The sequence below is a fragment of the Ictidomys tridecemlineatus genome, chromosome 14, assembly GCF_052094955.1.
Source record: "Ictidomys tridecemlineatus isolate mIctTri1 chromosome 14, mIctTri1.hap1, whole genome shotgun sequence".
NCBI lineage: Eukaryota > Metazoa > Chordata > Mammalia > Rodentia > Sciuridae > Ictidomys > Ictidomys tridecemlineatus.
The window spans coordinates 8,422,232-8,440,577 of NC_135490.1; the positions used below are offsets into that span (position 1 = coordinate 8,422,232).

General features: G+C 52.4%; 1 protein-coding gene and 1 long non-coding RNA gene across 6 annotated transcripts in view; one reads left to right on the forward strand and one right to left on the reverse strand.

Moving 5' to 3' along the window:
- The window catches only part of Scara5 (scavenger receptor class A member 5), a 103,223-nt gene that overhangs the window by 52,201 nt on the left and 32,676 nt on the right, over positions 1-18,346 (forward strand). For all 3 annotated transcript variants that reach the window (XM_078030839.1, XM_078030840.1, XM_078030838.1), the window contains exons 4-5: positions 9,005-9,679; positions 18,213-18,293. In XM_078030839.1, coding sequence (XP_077886965.1) covers positions 9,005-9,679; positions 18,213-18,293 — 756 coding nt within the window. The remainder of the gene's footprint in view (positions 1-9,004; positions 9,680-18,212; positions 18,294-18,346) is intronic.
- Positions 11,008-15,652, reverse strand: LOC144370271 (uncharacterized). Of its 3 annotated transcripts, XR_013430185.1 has the most exons (3): positions 15,253-15,551; positions 15,013-15,131; positions 11,008-11,399 (listed from the first exon to the last, which is right to left on the reverse strand). It is a non-coding gene; the product is annotated as an uncharacterized LOC144370271 (long non-coding RNA). The 3 variants fall into 3 exon arrangements; XR_013430184.1 differs by lacking the exons at positions 11,008-11,399; positions 15,253-15,551 and adding an exon at positions 15,566-15,652 and having other exon boundaries at positions 14,969-15,131; XR_013430183.1 differs by lacking the exon at positions 11,008-11,399 and having other exon boundaries at positions 14,969-15,131; positions 15,253-15,556.

Genomic DNA, 18,346 nt, shown 5'->3' on the forward strand with positions numbered 1-18,346 from the left:
CACTAGTGTCCTCCTCAGGCCTGTGTTTGATGCCAAGGAAACTTAGAAGCCCTGGATATTGCACTGGTTTCCTGGGGGCTGTCACCAATAACTGTATACCCTCCAATGGGTCACATGGTTCTGCCTGAACAAAAGGTGGTTCTCCAAGGTGTAGACAGACTGGCAGAAAGATCTTCCCCCTCCTTCTGTCTGGAGACTTGCATGAGATGCCCACTGGGCCCTGGTCAGCTTCATCAGGGCTTGCAGAGAGGCCATGGGGAGGGGCTATGCAGCCTCTAGTGAACTGGACATTTCTCCATTTTGCAGAAGAACAGGTTGACTGAGGCCAGGAGGTGTGAGTAACCCACCTAAGGCACACGTCCTGGCCTTGCTCCTGGGGCTCACACCACTGCCCTCCTCTGGAAGTTTCACTAAGGAATCTCCAATACAAGGAAGCTTCCAGAGAAAATGAACCCATGACCCCACCACAGCCAGGTGACCTCAGGAACCCTCTGCTCAAGAATTCCCCTCAGGCCAGGATTCCACTCTACAATCAGTGTGTCTCACCGTGTCCACCCACACTGGGGACACATACTGTGCAGGCTGGTGGAGAGCAGACAGCCTGCTCTCTTCCTGTTAGTCCTGCTCGGGATGCCCCAGCGCTCAGAGGCCCATGGCAGCACATCACAAGTGGGGAAGAGGCTTGAGTTGGGCCCATGCTGGTTCTGAACTGGCACTGTGCGTGGCTAAGAGGAGCAGAGCCAGCTCCCCTGGTGGAAACCAGAGCTCCCTGGGTGGACTTGGGCCACCTTTGCCTAGGGAACAGCCCATGAGGTGGGCAACTCCCCTTCCTCCTGCTGTGCCCCAGCCCCCACTCACCCCTCCCTCCCCCTCAGGAGGTCCCTGGGCCACCTGGTCCTCTGAGCCCTTGGAGGCCCCAGGCCCTGCCCAGCAGCCAGCTCCTCTCAGCACCTGCAGCCCTGGGTCCTCCTCCCTGTCCAGGAGCCTGCACTCAGTCTGTCCATATGGGCACAGCTGAGGATCAGTGCCCCTGCCCAGAGAGCCCCTGAGGGTCCTCCATTGTTGGCTATACATTCCACAACCAATATTAACATCAGCTCAAACCAAAGAAAGGAAACTTCCCCAACAGCCCCAACCTCCAACAGAGCACACTGGTTTTCCTTCTCTAGCTCCATCCATTTGCAGGCCCAGGCTTTTCAGTTTGATTCTGGGTGTTTTTTTCCCCCACCTAATGTTATAATTATTTCACAAGTGTTGTCCACTCTTCTCTCTGTCTTTTGTGTAATTATGATTTTGCATCAGAGTCCCTGAAGGGAACACACTGTAATTTGCCCATTTTATTTCTGGGTAATCTTTTTTTTTTTCAATCATGGTAAATAAATGCTGAAATGTTTTCTCTTTTTTTTAAAAAAAAAATTTTCCTAGCAATAAATCCCCAGAAATTGGTCAAAAAGCATGAATATTTTTATGACTTAAAAATCACAGCTAAATGACTTCCCCAAATGATATGAATTGATACGTATATTTTAGACTTTTAATTGGGTCAACTTCATTGCACAGTGTATTACAATTTTCAAATTGTTAATTTCATAGATATAAAATGGGACCTTGTTGTTAGTACGAATTGAGTTTCAGAAGTGATCTTGTCAAGGCGATGCCTTCCCTCCTAGGAGTGATGCACACAGTTTAGGAGCCAAGGCTAATGGGAACATCATCTAGGAGGTGAATACCCTTTGGGCATCTGCTTGTGCTGTCTAAGCCTGGCCTGGCCTCACACTCCAGAGTGAATTATCTCCTTCCAACAGTCACCGAGTGTTCTCTGCTCACACTCCACCACCACCCACCCTCTTCCCCCCGTAATTCCTTCCAGATGTTTGCTGTCCTCAACAGAGAACAATTCTTACTTGAGTGTGACTCTTTTAATTCGTGTTTATGCAAACAGTTCATTTATCTCTGTGCCTGGTGTATCTACTTTTAATGTGTTTTAAATATTCTTCAACTTTTATACTTTCACAAACAGGAAAATCAATCATCGGCTACAATAATAGCTGGCATTTCCGGATCATTTACTGTATGCCAAGCACTGTTCTCAGGGCTTTCCACATTAGCACACTACCTCTCCAAACTACCCTGTGAGATAAGTATGAAGCCCCCGAGTATGTTTAGCATCCTCTATTCCAGACAAGGACATTGAAGCATGCAGAGGTTAAGTAACTCACTAAGCCACACGGCTAGGAGAGACAGGGGAGACTGACTTAGGGTCCTGGAAGTTCAGTTCCAGAATCCCTAGCCTGAAGGACTTTGCCATACTCCTGAACACATGGAGAGTAGAGAAGACTTGGTACCAGTCAGAGACCCAGATGTGGAACGTGTTTTGAAGGTAGTGAGCTCCCCCATCATATGCCCAGGCTGGACTCTGGCTGCTTGGTAGGAATCACGTAGAGATTCAATTTCAGTTTCTGGCTCTGTTTTGATTGCTGGATCCCATGACCAGTGTCTGAATGACTACCTCAGGCCTCTGCCTGGGCTAGGAGGCTTGCGCATGCATGTCTCCTGCAGTCTTCTTGCTGGCTCTGCCTCACTTTGCTGTCCTTACTCCATCCCTCTGTCTGCCTCCTCTTCACAATTGTCCTTTGTGTTCATAAAAAGTCATCTTCAGGCTAAGTCAGGGGGCTCCAGTTGTGAGCTGACCAGCCCGCTGTTTTCCCCAAACACACCAGGCACACCCATCATTCCAGCTAGGCACGTCTGTGTGTGGTGGGAAGAAGGCCAAGCTTTCTCTATGATGTTTAGTGAATTAACCGTAGGCACTGGTGTTAACAACCCTGGGTCACTGTATACTCCACATCCATTTGATTCCAACCTAAATACTCTTGGAAAGTAGGGAGGGAGAAGATTCATAATCTCATTTAAGGACCAGAAAATGGAGGCCCAGAACAATAAGAGGTTGCCTGAAGCATAAAATAAGGATGGATTTAGGCCATCTGTCCCATATTCTAGTGCTCTGTCCTTTAAACCTGCGGCAGAGGGAGTCAGTCACATGTATGCTGAACTCTAGCAGGGGAAGCAGGAAAGGAGATTCTATTAAACATCTACTGTATGCCAAACTGAGTCCCTATTTCTTAAAAGAAGTTGCTTCCTTTATCCTTCCTAGCAACCTCAGGAAGTAGAATCATCATGCCTATTAGCACAGGAAGCAGCTCCCGAATAGCAGGGGCAGCTCAGCTACTGGGCTCCGCAGTCCCTGCTGCCCACGGCCTTCCTCCCTTGCTCACAACAGCATCAGATCTCCCCTTCTCGAGTGCACACTGCCAAATGCCCTGTGATCCTTCAGTGGCCTCCCACCCCTGGGACAGATAGTGTCACCATTTTACAGACAAAAACCCAAACTAGGGTGATTTGGTCACCCATTCAAGGCCATCCCACCAGTAGGAAGTGGCTCCAAGTCCACACGTCCTCCAAGGCCCCAGGGCAAGTCCTGCTTCATCTTCAGGCCCATGACACAGAAGGAAGAAAGGAGGGTATCAAAATTCACAGAGCACTGTATTAAGGACCAGGGGCTGAAATGCATCTGCAAAGCCAGCCTGTCAATAGGAGGGTCAAGGAATGAAAAGGGATCTGCTTTCAAGACCTGCAAAACTGGGTTGAGTTACTTGAGGCCTGGATCCCTGAGACCTGAACGGAAAATTCATTTAAATGCAGAACATAATATTTTTTTAGACTTGGTAACAAAATGGTTATCAGTAGTGCTCTGGCACCTAACTTGATGAACATTTCAATTAGGACCCTCCTGGCCCAAGAGGCAGGAGAAAACCCAGGCTAGCACTCCTGGTGTGTGTCCAGCCCCTCTCCCAGAACTGGTCATAAATTTGGATGATGGATCCTCAGCTCATGAGCAGACTCCCAACCCCTCACCCTTGGGAATGGGTCTTGCCTTCTCACCTCCACCTGCTCCCTCCACTCTGCCTCCACTAGAGACAGTCACGTGATGAGGCACAGGTGGGAGCCCAGGTCCCACAAGGTCTGCACTGGCTCATAAGTCCCTGTGTCTGTGGATGCCCAATACAAACAGCAAATAAAACCACTGTGACAGTCGAGAGAGCACGGCAGCACAGGACAACTTTCTCTAGCTTTTTGGAGAAAGAACCCTGCATTTTTGTTGTATATTGGGCCTTGCAAATTATGAAGCTGGAAAACTAGCCAGTGTCACTCTGGGGCCCAGAATGCGGTCGTGACTAGGAGGATCCTGCAGGACTGTAGAAGTCAGCTCTGGCTGCGTAACAGAAGACCCCAGAATGGGCAGCCTAAACTGGTGTCTGGACATCCAAGATCCAGAGTGCCACCAGGGTTGGTTTCTCTGAGGCCTCTCCTCTTGGCTTGCAGAAGGACATCATCTTGTTGTGTCCTCACATGGCCTTTTCTCTTGATGTCTCTTCCATACACTGGTCCTATGGGACTGGGCCACCCTTATTATCTCATTTAACCTTAAATATCTCCTTAAAGGCTCAGACTCCAAATATATCGCATTAAGGCTTAGGGCTTCAACATTTGAATTTGCATGGGCTGGGGTAAGGCACAAACTTTCAGTCACAACAGGGTCCTTTAACATCCCCAGTCAGCTGGAGCCATAGGAGCATGGGTTTCTGCTGCCCACTGCGGGTACAGAGAACAATCCTTCCATCAGCAGATGTATTCCACCCTTCCAAGAGGGTAGGTGGTGAGAAGTGGTCAGAACAGGCAGATTCCTGGGTGTGGGGAACATCTTAAAATCTATAATGTAAATATAAATTAGTGTAACTTTGGAGAAACAATTTGGCTGGAATTTTTAAGAGTCATAACAATGTCCACACCTTTTGACCTACTAATCCAACTTCTGGGAATTTATTGTTAGGAAAATTTTCAAAAGATGGGGAAAGCTTTGTGCATTTATTTACCATGGTTGGAAAAGAGATTCACCAGCAAAAAGAATGGGCAAATTACAATGTGTCCCTGTGGTATTGTGAAATACGTATTTGATCTTCACCCTGTTTCCTGGCATTGAACTGAGAAATCCTTGCAGTTTCCAAGGTGATAAACATCTTCTTATGTGCTACTAAGATGACTGGTGCTGGCAGCCCCTAAATTGCTTCAGGAGCAGGGCTTGGTCACTGGAAAGACCAAGCCAGGATTAGGGGTTTGGGACTTTCAGGCGCAGTCCCCAAACTCCCCCTTGGTGATCAACTGGAGGTTAAGTTGGTCATCAGTGGTCAATGACTTATTGATCATGCCTACATAATGAAGCTTTCCTAAGAACCCCAAAAGACCAGATTCGGGTTACCTCTGGAGAGCTGAACACATGGAGGCTCCAAGGGGAATGTACCCGAAGGCCTGTGAGCTCTGAGCCACCTGCCATCTTCGTCACCTTGAGCATCCCTCATCTCTACCTTGGTTATATTCCTCATAATAAACCAGCAAACTTAGTATTTCTCTGGTTTTATGAAAGACTCCAGCAAATTCTTTGCACCAAAGGTGGGGGTTCATGGGAACCCTAATTTACTGCTGCTTAGTCAGAAACAGTGAAACCCACTAGGCCCTGAGGCTGACAAAGAATGTAGGGTCTTTCTGGAGGACTGAGCCCTCCACCTGTGTGGTCTCGGGCTCCAGGCTGATGGGGTCAGAATTGCGGTAGTGAGCACAGCACTGCTGTCCACTGCAGAACTGACAGCTGTTTGGTCTGTGTGTGGAGGAGCCCCGCTGCCGCCCATGGTCACGTGACTCTTCTGTATGGACTGCGGAGTGAAGTCAGAGGAAGAATCGTCTTTTCTCAGAGCTCCCTTGAGAAACGCTGACGCAGTCATCAAAATCATAATTACACAAAAGGCAGGAGAAGGGTGGAAAACACTTGTGAAATGATAACATTAGATGGGGAGATATGACAGAATCAAACTGCAAAGCCTGGGCCTGCCAATGGATGGTGCTGGAGAGGGAAAATGAAAAGAAAACCAGTGTGCTCTGTTGGAGGCTGGGGCTGTTGGGGAAGTTTCCTTCCTTTGGTTTGAGCTGATGTTAATATTGGTTGTGGAATGTACAGCCAACAGTGGAGGACCCTCAGGGGCTCTCTGGGCAGGGGCACTGATCCTCAGCTGTGCCCATATGGACAGACTGAGTGCAGGCTCCTGGACAGGGAGGAGGACCCAGGGCTGCAGGTGCTGAGAGGAGCTGGCTGCTGGGCAGGGCCTGGGGCCTCCAAGGGCTCAGAGGACCAGGTGGCCCAGGGACCTCCTGAGGGGGAGGGAGGGGTGAGTGGGGGCTGGGGCACAGCAGGAGGGAGGGGAGTAGCCCACCTCATGGGCTGTTCTCTAGGCAAAGGTGGCCCAAGTCCACCCAGGGAGCTCTGGTTTCCACCAGGGGAGCTGGCTCTGCTCCTCTTAGCCACTCACAGTGCCAGTTCAGAACCAGCATGGGCCCAACTCAAGCCTCTTCCCCACTTGTGATGTGCTGCCATGGGCCTCTGAGCGCTGGGGCATCCCGAGCAGGACTGGCAGGAAGAGAGCAGGCTGTCTGCTCTCCACCAGCCTGCACAGTATGTGTCCCCAGTGTGGGTGGACACGGTGAGACACACTGATTGTAGAGTGGAATCCTGGCCTGAGGGGAATTCTTGAGCAGAGGGTTCCTGAGGTCACCTGGCTGTGGTGGGGTCATGGGTTCATTTTCTCTGGAAGCTTCCTTGTATTGGAGATTCCTTAGTGAAACTTCCAGAGGAGGGCAGTGGTGTGAGCCCCAGGAGCAAGGCCAGGACGTGTGCCTTAGATGGGTCACTCACACCTCCTGGCCCCAGTCAACCTGTTCTTCTGCAAAATGGAGAAATGTCCAGTTCACTAGAGGCTGCATAGCCCCGCCCCATGGCTTCTCTGCAAGCCCTGATGAAGCTGACCAGGGCCCAGTGGGCATCTCATGCAAGTCTCCTGACAGAAGGAGGGGGAAGATCTTTCTGCCAGTCTGTCTACACCTTGGAGAACCACCTTTTGATCGAGCAGCACCTTCTAGAGGATGCCAACAAACTAAACTGTGTACAGAAGAGGGCAACCCAGATGTTTGGAGGCTAGAACTAGACTTGAGCAAATAAAGGAACTGCAGACTTTAAACCAGAAAAGTTACCATGTAGCAAGGATACAAGTATCTTTGAAATCCTGAAACACTGTCTTGTGAGAAAATAAAAAATTTTCTCCAGTCCTATACACCACCAAAGAGCAGGATCAGTGGATAGAAACTCCAGGGAGGCAAAAAATCAAGTCTGAACAGAATGCAAAATGTTCTAAGAGAACTAGCTGAAAGTCAAGAGATGAGTATAAGCAAAGGTTGGGTGACCACTTGGCTCTCTGATCTTCTTGGGTGAAAGTGCTGGGCTGGGGGGAATTTGAGACAGACTCCAACTTCTCCAGCCTTCTGCACCTCTGAACTTAAACCGAGGTGACGTTCCTCCTCCCGGGTGGCCACCACACAGTGTGCTTGCAGAAGCATCACTGAAGGATTGCAGTAGCAGATGTTCACGTGGCCCAAGAACCCTCGCACCTATTTCCCCCTTCCCAGTGTGAAGTTCTGGAAGGGAACTTACTTTGAATTTTCTCATTGTTTGAACAGGATTTGTATCAAGTTCAGGGTTCTCTCATTTCCAAGATTTACAAGGCAGAATTCTCCTTGTGCCTCAGCTTCTCCCACCTCCTACTCTGTCTCTCCCCTGCTACTGGTTTCCTTTTCCTCCCGTGCAGAGCAGAGCGGGGAGACAAGCGTCTCTAGACACCCCAGGCAGCAGCACACCTGGCTCAGTGCAGTCCATGACCCCCCAAGAGACACAGAGATGCCAGAGTCTAGCAATAAGATCCCTTCTCTCCGCATCACCAAAGGGCTGTTTATAACCAAGAAAAGGGACCCCAAGGAAAGGATGAGGAGTCCCAGGATGGCTTGTTTGCTAACAAGGGGAAGAGGACACCTAGAGGGAGGTCCGAGGAGGCAGAGAGGGACGGTATAGAGATGGAAGAGCAGGTTTCCCTGGCCCAGAGAGGCCATTGCTGCAGCAGGAGGAAATGGGACCTTGAACTAAGGAGGCCATAAAATAAACACTGTCCCTGTTGTCAGATGGTGTTCCTTTAGGCAGTTCAGGAGGCGACTTGGGGGGAAGCCCAGGCTCCAGAGAGACCCTCTGGGTTAGGATTTGCTTTACTTCCATGCGCAGCCTTCACTGGTCTCACTGTGAAAGAGATAAGTGCACTGGCTCGGTCCACTTTAGGCTGCTGCCTTAGAGTGGGTACTTTACAAACAACAGAACTGTGGTGCTCACAGACCTGGAGGCGGGGAAGTACAAGGTCAGGGCACCAGCAGATTCAGGGTCTGGTGAGGCCCTATTTCACCAGGTGTCATAGATGACACCTCCCTTGTGTCCCTACATGGCAGAAACAGCAAACAGTTTCCTTGTACCTTTCATAATCTCTTTCCTGAGGGCTCTGACTGCAGGGCTTAGCTGCCTGCTCAAGACCTCACCTCTTAATATTATCACTTTGGCAATTAAGTGATTTGGGGGCGGGGCAGGGTGGAGATCACACCTTTGCAGATTTCTGCCTCCTAAAGTTAAGGGGATCACAACGCCCAATATTAAATGGAACTGCACAGAACTGCTCTTACACAACCACTTTTCAATGCACAACAGCAGTTTCTTATGGGTCGTCTTGACGCAGGAGGTTTAGCTCAGCCGGGCAGTTCACCTGCACCCCTAAGCTACTCAAGATCCTTTAAGTTTCAGAGCCCAGGTCACGTCCCAGACCAATTAAATCGCCATCTCTGCAGTTGGGACACCTAGCTGGGTGAGTCTAAAGTGTGAGCTCGTTTGGGACCATTGAGCTTCGTTAGCCCAGCGCTCCTCTTTTCCTTCTCCTGTCTCTAACTGAGCATCTCCGGCATGCCAGGCTTGCCTCCTGTCGCCTGAACCTTCCTCCCCAGCAGCGCTCACCTCTCCTCTCCTCCTCCGCAGTGTCCAGGCCCCGCAGCTCCCCGGACGACCTGAAGGCGCTGACTCGCAATGTGAACCGGCTGAATGAGACCTTCCGGGACTTGCAGCTGCGGCTGCTGCAGGCTCCGCTGCAAGCGGACCTGACAGAGCAGGTGTGGAAGGTGCAGGACGCGCTGCAGAACCACTCGGACTCGCTGCTGGCGCTGGCGGGCGCGGTGCAGAGGCTGGAGGGCGCGCTGTGGGGCCTGCACGCGCAGGCGGCTCAGACGGAGCAGGCGGTGGCCCTGCTGCGGGACCGCACGGGCCAGCAGAGCGACGCGGCGCAGCTGGAGCTGTACCAGCTGCAGGTGGAGAGCAACCGCAGCCAGCTGCTGCTGCGGCGCCACGCGGGCCTGCTGGACGGGCTGGCCCGAAGGGTGGGCGTCCTGGGCGAAGAGCTGGCCGACATGGGCGGCGCGGTGCGTGGCCTCAATCACAGCCTGTCCTACGACGTGGCCCTCCACCACACGCGGCTGCAGGACCTGCAGGTCCTGGTGAGCAACGCCAGCGAGGACACGCGCCGCATGCGGCTGGTGCACATGGACCTGGAGCTGCAGCTCAAACAGGAGCTGGCCACGCTCAACACGGTGACCGAGGACCTGCGCCTCAAGGACTGGGAGCACTCCATCGCGCTGAGAAACATCTCCCTCGCCAAAGGTACCCTCTGACCCCACCCCAGCCCACAGAGCCTCCTGGGGTCCCCCCTGCTCAGGCCTCCCTCCTGCACGTCGCTCCCCAAGGGCCCCCCCCAGGTGCATTCCTCAGTCCAAGCTCAACTCCTTCTTTTAAGTCTTGCCTTTCTAGACTCTGGAATTTTCTGTGGGAATGATCTAACTATGCCTACTTCCAAGGCCTTGCCCAGGTCTCTCCCCTGCGTAAACCTACCTAGGACAGAGTGGACTCAGCCTCTACATCTGCAGGCAGGAGAATGGCCAGGGGGGACTAACCCGGGTCTGGGTAGCTAGATCTTGGACGCGCTGGCTGTAGCTCCAGGTCTCCGGGCTGCCTGAAGAAGAAGACCTGGCTGCAACCTCAGATTCAAGTTTGGCAATGGTGAAATTCCAAGGAGTGGAAAATTCCAAACTAAGCTTTCTAGGCAGTTAGAAGGTGTACTCGTACAGGTGAAAACATATTTCATTTAACCATTAATTAGTTTCATTTGTAACTCAAATGCAACAGCAAAAATGTGTAGGGCCTCCATTAACCTCCTGCTCTGGGACCTAGAGCCCAGGGACCCGACTTGCACTCTTCACTTCTGGCTAATCAGCCCCTCCCCAACCCTTCCCTCTCCAATTCCTTCCTGAAGCACATGCTGTCAGAGGTGCCTTTCACGCCACGTTGCCCGGTGCTCACACCCCACAGCTCCCCAAGGGCTGTCAGAGTCATTAGACTCCCCTCAGCCTGCCAGTCAGCACCAACAATGCCATACTGATTACCTACTGTAGGTTGGGTACTGCACCCAGTGTATCTCATCGGGCATCTTTCAAACCAGCAGCTGTCTGAAGAAGCATCATGGTCCCCACTGGATTGCTGAAGGAAGCTTAAATAGCTAGTCTGGGTTATAGGACAGGGAGGGAGAGGATGGAGTGGGATTTGAACCTGGCCATTCTGATTCTGGCACCAATGTGTTCTCTGTCACATTCCCCTCTGTCCTGCCTGCCTTCCACCTCCATACGGGGAGCACGAACAGCTGTCTGCAGGCACCCAGGCACCTCCTCCTAGGACTGCTCATGAGCCCTCCCCTGCCCCTGAGCTTCCACACTGGGAACAGCGAGTTTTATCCTGGTGCCTTCCATTTGTAAAGTCCTTTGCTCTCGTGTGCATTTTTAAATTTTGAAATGACAAGACAAACTGTGAGGCTGGTTTCAGGCGGGTGTCTTGATGAAGGAGGGGTAGGATTTTGGCTCAAAACAACCAAGGCTCAGGCAGAAGTGCCTGATTACTCAGGGCCACGTGGCTGGTAATGATCCAAACTAGGATTTTTTTTTTTTATTTCAACAGCTTTAATAAGATATAATTTACATGCCACAGAATTCACTCCTTGTAAATAAGTGTGCAATTCAATGTCCAAGAGTTTTAGTCCCAGCACCCAGAGTGCATTCTGCTGCCCTCAGTCCATTGGTATGCTTCTGTGTCCCCAACCCTAACAATGCATACACAGAAGTGGGGCTCAGTGAACACTCAACAACCATTGGATCTCGAGGTCAGGCAATCAGAGGCTCCCCTGCTCCATCTGTCATCTGTTCCTGATCACTTTGAGCTCAGGGTCAAAGGAAGGTAAGCTATAGAATTTCTTCTTTCAAATTCATGCCCCTGCTTTTCTGATCTTCTCTGTTTCTTGACCTCCCCTTTCTGTAGAAGTCCACGTAGGCATCTCCTAATAACAGTAGCCACACTGCATTATGACCTATGATGAACGAGGCACTTTACAGACGTTCATTCCCCTAATAGATGCTCAAAACCGCTAAGTCTCACATCCTGGGAGAAGTCTTATCTTCCTCCCTTTGTAGATAAGAAACCCGAATAACATTCCCACTGCTTCTTATGCAGTTGGCAAGTGGCAAAGTCAAGGTCTAAACGTGGGTCTGTGGGGCTCAGAAACCCATCCTGCTCCCCAGCTGCAGGCAGCAATGGCGGCTGGAGTGCTGAGGCCGCTCTCTGGGGCTTCTTTTACAGTGTCACTCAGAAGAGCTTCACCCCGTGACCTAGACACTCCTGAGCCACCACCTCGGTGATTAGGGTTCAACATATGGATTGGGGAGGGGGCACACGACATTCAGACCACAGCCCTGGGGTGCCTGGCTCTTCACCACTGGACACCACTGGGCCCCTCCAGCTGTCAGTGTCACCCTTCATCTGCTGTGTCCACCCTTTCCCATGTCCCTCTCTTCCTGTTGCCAGGTACCCAGTCGTTGTTTTCAGAAAGTCTTGTATTTGGTTTATCTGGTGTAATTTCCCTTCTGCTTTACTGAGTCAGAACTCTACGCTGGCTTGGGATGGTGGATGCTGTACCACCTAAGCTCCCGGGCCTTTCCTACTTCTGTCTGGAGTGACCTCAGTTCCTCCCAAAGGTCTTTAAACACACATACAAACACTCACACTCACATGTGTACACATGCACCTATACACATGTATGTGTGACACATGGACACACACGTGCACGCCCACAGGTATACTCACAGTGACACACATGTGCGCATGCACACCATACCTATGGCTGCCTTTGGCCCTTTTCTGGCTCAGATTCCACAAGTGACTCAGATATGTGTATTTTCAATATGAGCTTATTTTCATTATTCTTGAGTTCGGCTCAAATGTTTTTCATTCTCTCTTTGTTATGCGGTTTTCTATGAGTTTGGGTCTGCAGTTTGTCTTTTGCAGATATTCACAGTGGGGCTTTATGTTTTCTGCTTTGCTTTGGCAGCATTGATTAGGTTTGTTGAAATCTGTGTGTGGATTTCAAAGAATTAGAGAATTTAAGATTATCTGAGAGAGGAGGCATCAAGTAGGAGAAAGATAACCAGAGGGGTTATTTCAGTTGTTTTGTCACAGGGAGAAAAAGCTGACCACACAGGGAGGGGAGGACTGGGCACTGCCTGGAGGCAGGCTTCCCAGGCGTGTTCAGATGGTTATTTGCAAGAATCAAAGTTTTCCAAAATCCCAGTGGAAACAGATCTCAGAAATGATCTAGTCCTGTTTTACAGTGGAGGACTCTGAGGCCCCTTGAGGAAAAATCATTTGCCCAAGTCAAATGCCAAGCCTGTGGCCCAGTTATGGCTAAAAATCACAACTCTTGATGCACAAAAACAAGTTTTTTAAGCAGAAATGTCTGGGAGCTTCTTTTTCAAGGAAAAAAAAAATGCCCTCTAGGAGAGCAGAGAGTCCAACTGAAGACACATTTTTGAGGGGTTGTGGAATGGAATCCAGGCTCTGAGGCCGGGACTTGGGCCTCTAGTTAATAGGGATCTGTTGGAGGGGTTGGCATCCCTGTGAACAGCGCCACGTGTGAACTAGTGGTCCCACTCCATGGAGGCTCAGATGTGTGGACGGGGAGGGGATCCCCGGGCAGGGTGTGTGGCCCTGCCCATCTGACTCTGCTGCCGCGGGATGGAGGGCACGCTGTGGAAATGACACCTGCTTTGCCCCGAGACTCAGAAGACCACTGCCAGGGCGTCCCTGCACCTTTCAGAGCTCGAGTCTCCCTGGCTCTGAATGGGACTGGGGGACCCTGTGCTTAGAGAGATGCCTGAGCGACGAGGGAACAGGAACAAAGTGCTCAGGGACAGGTGCCCAGCTCCAGTGCTGGTGACTCCGGAGCCCAGAGCAGAGCACTCAGTGGAAGGGCTCCACCCTCCATCAGGGTGGGTCAGTGAGGATCTGGGGTCGGCGTCCATCCCTGTACTGCAGCTTCAGCCCAGGTCGTCTTTGTTCTGGCAGGTGTTCCCCCAATTCCAGCATTCACAGGTCCCCCCCACAGGACCCAGGAAGTGGGGAGGGTTTGCTTCCTTCTCTGTTGCCTGCCCCCCAGGACAACCCTGGTGCGTCTCCCGAAGGCTCAGTCCCTGGTCCTCATCTGGTGGGAAGATGCACTTAGGGAGCATCTCCCGACAGCCAGGCAGGGCAGGACCGCAGAGGGACGAGTGGGCAGGCTGGTGGACAGGCCCTGAGCGGGGCGGGATCTTCCTCCCTGCCCAGCCTCCTCCTCACTGCGGCCTGCCTGGCTGATGGAGAGGATATGACAGGGGACAGCGTAAGCATTGAGAAGTGACAGAGCCCACGTGGACACCACAGGGAGCAACTGATCCTCCAGGGCTTCCTACTGCCCAGTAGGACTGTCATTCTTAGAATCCCAACCAGGGCTGCGTGAGGCACGAAGCCACAGAGAGAGGGAGCCCCGATGTACACATCACCTGTCCATGTTGGGGACCACAGTCTAAGGGGGGTGACTGTACCCAGGGGGAAGGCAGGGGCTCAGGGACAGTCCAACAGGGGCACTGCACAGCCATCTCCCTGCCCAAGGAGTCAGAGCTGTGGGCATGGAGGTGACCTCAGGGCTCAGGGGGAAGGAGCTCTGAGAAAGGAAAGGATTTAGCCAACGTCTGGGGACATCACGAGGAGCAGAGTTTGCTGAGGAGGAGGGGAGTGTGTGTTTGAAACATCCCCCACCAGCCTGCGCAGAAGATTCCGATGCCAGCCTTGTTCCGGGTCTCCCCCGGGCTGTGTCTGAGTGCACTTGGCTGTTTTCAGGATTTGGAGAGATGAATCAGGCAGCAGCGTGCACAGCGGGCTGGACTCGGGGGAGCAGAGACCAGGGGGACTTTAAAGAGGCAGGAGAGAAGCCAAGGACCCATGTAGGAGGTAGAGACAAGCCTGAATGTTCCTGGGGGAGGGGACTGAAGGGACAAAGGAAGAGGACTGAAAGCAGGCCCCCGATTCCTGAGAAGAGCAGATCCTGGGAATGCATTGCTAGACAGCAGCTGCGGTCCAAAGAGCTCAGGTACCAGAGGACCAAGCCCCGAGAGGCTCTGGCCAACCTCTAGGCTCTTCTGAGTCAGGCTGGCCAGTGTGGCCTGAGGACGGGACCAGACATGGAAATGAGTGCCCACCTTCACTGACCAGCTCCTTCCAGTTCACCCCTGCCAAGGCCCTCACTAGCCCTCCCTGTGTTACCATCGGTGTCCGTCGACATTCCTGTTTGGGCAGCTTGGGATCTACCTCCCCCGGGTGAGCTGCCCAGTCAGGGTGATCTCAGGGGCACCTCAGAACAGCACGACGCAGTGATCTCATAACAGAAGCAGTATGAAAAGGCAGGCGTGGACGGCCAGGGCTGGCCTCTTCAAGCTTCCAAAGCCTCCCACATCCGGCGTGTCATGGAGTCCGCACTCCTGCCACAGCTGCATGAGAAAGGGCTTCTTACCCCCCTTTAACAGAACCAGGACCCAGGCCCACGTTCAACTGTCTCCATGTTCAACTCCCATTTTCCCAATTACCTCCACTCCCTGCTGCCCACCTTCTGGGTTGTTCCACTGGGCAGTCATCCTTTCTCTCTTAGCCAGTGACGCTCCTGGGAAGATCGGTGCCTGTGTCTGTGTTGTGACAGTTTTTCTCCCTGTGATGAAACAACTGAAATATCACCTTATAAAGAGGAAAGGGTTTTGGGTCACAGTTTTGGAAGTTTCAGTCCATGGTCAAGTGGCCCAGTTGGTTTTGGGCCAGTGACAGGTCAGTACATCATGGCAGGAATGCACAGTGGAGGAAGCCACTCACTTCATGGGATCCAGGAAGCCAAGAAAAAGAAGAAGCCCAGGGTCCCAGTGTCTCCTTCAAGCCATGCTCCTGTGACACAACATCCTCCTACTAAGCCCCACCTCTTAAAGGATCCACTGCCCAATAATGTCAGAGGCTGGCTCTACAGGGGACATTTTAGACCTAAACTGTGGCAGGTTCGCACCTGCACCAGCTCAATTCCTGAAGTCCTGGGCTCCTGAAGAGCAGAGAAGAGAGAGAGGACGTGAGTGTATGGGGTAGGGTCCAGCAGGTTACCTCTCTCAGCTCCTCTGTCTCCTCAACCTGGAGGGGAGGTTGCTGCATGGAGTCCGGAGCTCTTGTGTCTCTTAGCTTTTCTTTTCATTGGCTGCATGATCTTGAACCTGTTCCAGATTGGTTCTGTGACTCAGTCCTGTGCTCTAAAAACTGGGATGGATATGGCCAGTATTATTTTGCTTTTCTTCACAGACAAGAGGACGATGGCTCAAACCCCAGCCCTCCTCAAATGCTTTGTGTAACTCATGATTTTTTTTAAAAAAATGTTGATTGCTTTTTCCCTGTGCATGTGCCATTGAACTATTAAACAGCTGTCGACTTTGGTTAGGGTCTGAGGATAGTGCCAACTTTTGGAATGTATCAGTACATCTCGATCTTGGCAGCCTGGTTGTTTTGTGTGTATTAACACCCTCTGATCTCATACGCTCATTAATTCATCAAACATTTATTGTGCAAGACTTCACCGCTACACTGTGAGTGTGTGTGTTGTAGTTTCCTAGGGCTGCCATAACAAAGCCCCACAAACTGGGTGGCTTAGAATAATAGAAACGTATTCCCTTATAGCTCTGGAGGCTGGAGTCTGAAATCGAGATGTGCCCAGGGTTGTATCCCCCCTGAAAACTCTGAGGGAGGGTCCCCCTTTGCCTCTTCCTGTGTCCTGGTGGCAGGGGATCCTGGGTTCCTTGGCTGGCAGACGTGTCCCTCCAGGTCTGCCTCTTATCACGTGTTCCCCTAATGTCTCTCTGTTTTCTTTTCTGATGAGGATGCTAGTGATTGGGCCCCACCCCACTTCAGTGTGACCTCATCTGCTGATCACATTCCTAACAAGGGTGAGGAGGTTCAGAGTGGGCATGGATTTGGAGGGGCACTACTCCACCCAGTTCAATAGGTGTGAGTTTTCCTGGAGAGCCTGAAGGCTGGGCTTCAGGGGTGGGATGTAAAGGACAGAGTCCTGCCACAGGGGACTGGACTGTGTCCACAGGACAAGGCCATGTGAGGAGCATGTCAAATGGCACCAGGTTCTGTGCCAGGTGGGTTGTTCCCGCTTTCAGCAGGAACGATGGGTGAGGGATGGTTTCACCAGGAAGGTGGCAGCGGCAGCCACTGGGCTGGTGGCTCTCGGAGGTCATTAGGGAGTAGCCCTAGGCTGGGCACCTGGGAAAGGCAGGTGTAGCCGTGGGTGGCAGGAAGATTCTAGGGAGGGAGAAGCGTCTGGCCCTATGGGTGTGGCAGACTGGACAGTTGCCCTACAGACCTGGATTGAAACCACAGCTCTTCACTGGCCAGCTGGCTGTGTGGCCTCAGACAAGTAACTTCAACAGGCAGTGAGTTATGGGGACTGAAGCCAACCACGTAGCCAGGATCCCTGCCATGCCGGAGCCTCGCCCCAGGAGGCAGCCCACTCAGGAGCAGTTAGAATCCCAGCTTCCACGGAGTGCCCAGCCAGAAACCCGAGCCTGCTCTCCGTCCTCCTGCGCCCTGCACCAGCCAGAGCCAGGGTCTGTCTCTGCATTCTAAACATTCTGATGCCACCTCCCTACCTGGGCTCCAGCCCCCCACCCCAGGTGGATTGCAGCCTCCGCATCTGCCTACCCCCTGTCCGTTCCCCACATAGCAGCCTGAACCTTCCTCCTGTGCAGGTCCCACAGGGCTCTTCCCTCAGGCCCCTCCTGGGACTTCCGGGACACTCCATCAGACTCCAGTCTGGCCCTCAGGCCAGGCCTGTGAGTGACCCTAGCTGCTTACACCGCCCCCGCCCACCCCACAGCTTGCACAGCACTGTCCTCCCCACCCACCAAGCCCCAAGCTTTCAGTTCTGGGAATATTTCAACAGAATTCACACAGGTGCATTCAAGTAGGTTAGAAATCACAACCAAGAGCCTATCTGTCCTTTATTATTGTTAAGAATGAAAATGGATTGTCTTATAAATAGGACATTAGGCCAATGGAGTATCTTTTACTTAGATGAACCTACATTAATAGGTCATTGGGTGAATATGACGTCTGGGACACTGGGACAAATAGGCTAAGCCCCTGGAGGGACAGCCCCTCTGCCGGGACCTCTCCCTTTGCTGCCATTAGTCATCCCAGGTCACCATGGCGACCACCACAGACTGGGGGCTCAGACCACAGGCCTTTCTTCGCGGCTGGCTTCAGGTGAGGGCTGTCCTCCTGGTCTGCAGACAGCCACCCTCCTACGTCGTCTCCCCTGGCAGAGAGCACTTGTGTATGCTGGGGGCTGGGGAGGGGGGAAGCCTGCCGAGTGCTGGTGCTGGTGTCTCTTCTTATAAAGCCGCTGATCCCATCGTGAGGGCCCCACCCTCATGACCGCCTCTGATCCTAATCCCTTCCCAAAGGCCCAGCTCCTAAAACCATCCACTGTGGGGGGACGTCAGCATACAGAACAGGAGGGACACGAGTGTTCAGTCCCCGACACCCCTCACTGGCTCCTGTGAGGTGTCACTGTGGGTGCTGCTTCTTCCAGGGAGCCTTTCCTGATGTCCCCAAGACAGAGCTAGGTAGTGTCCCATGTGCTTCTAACACATAAGGCTGACCCTCTCGGCCTCCGAGGTCCGCGCTTCTTCTGCAGATGTCCTGGCCCTGTTCCAGAAAGCACCTTCTCACCTAAGTGCTCTCCTCCCCTCAGGGCCACCTGGACCCAAAGGTGACCAGGGGGATGAAGGAAAGGAAGGCAAGCCTGGCAGCCCGGGACTACCTGGACTTCGAGGTAACAGGGTTGTCCTGGGAGGGACCTGGGTACCCACGAGTCCATCCTGCCTC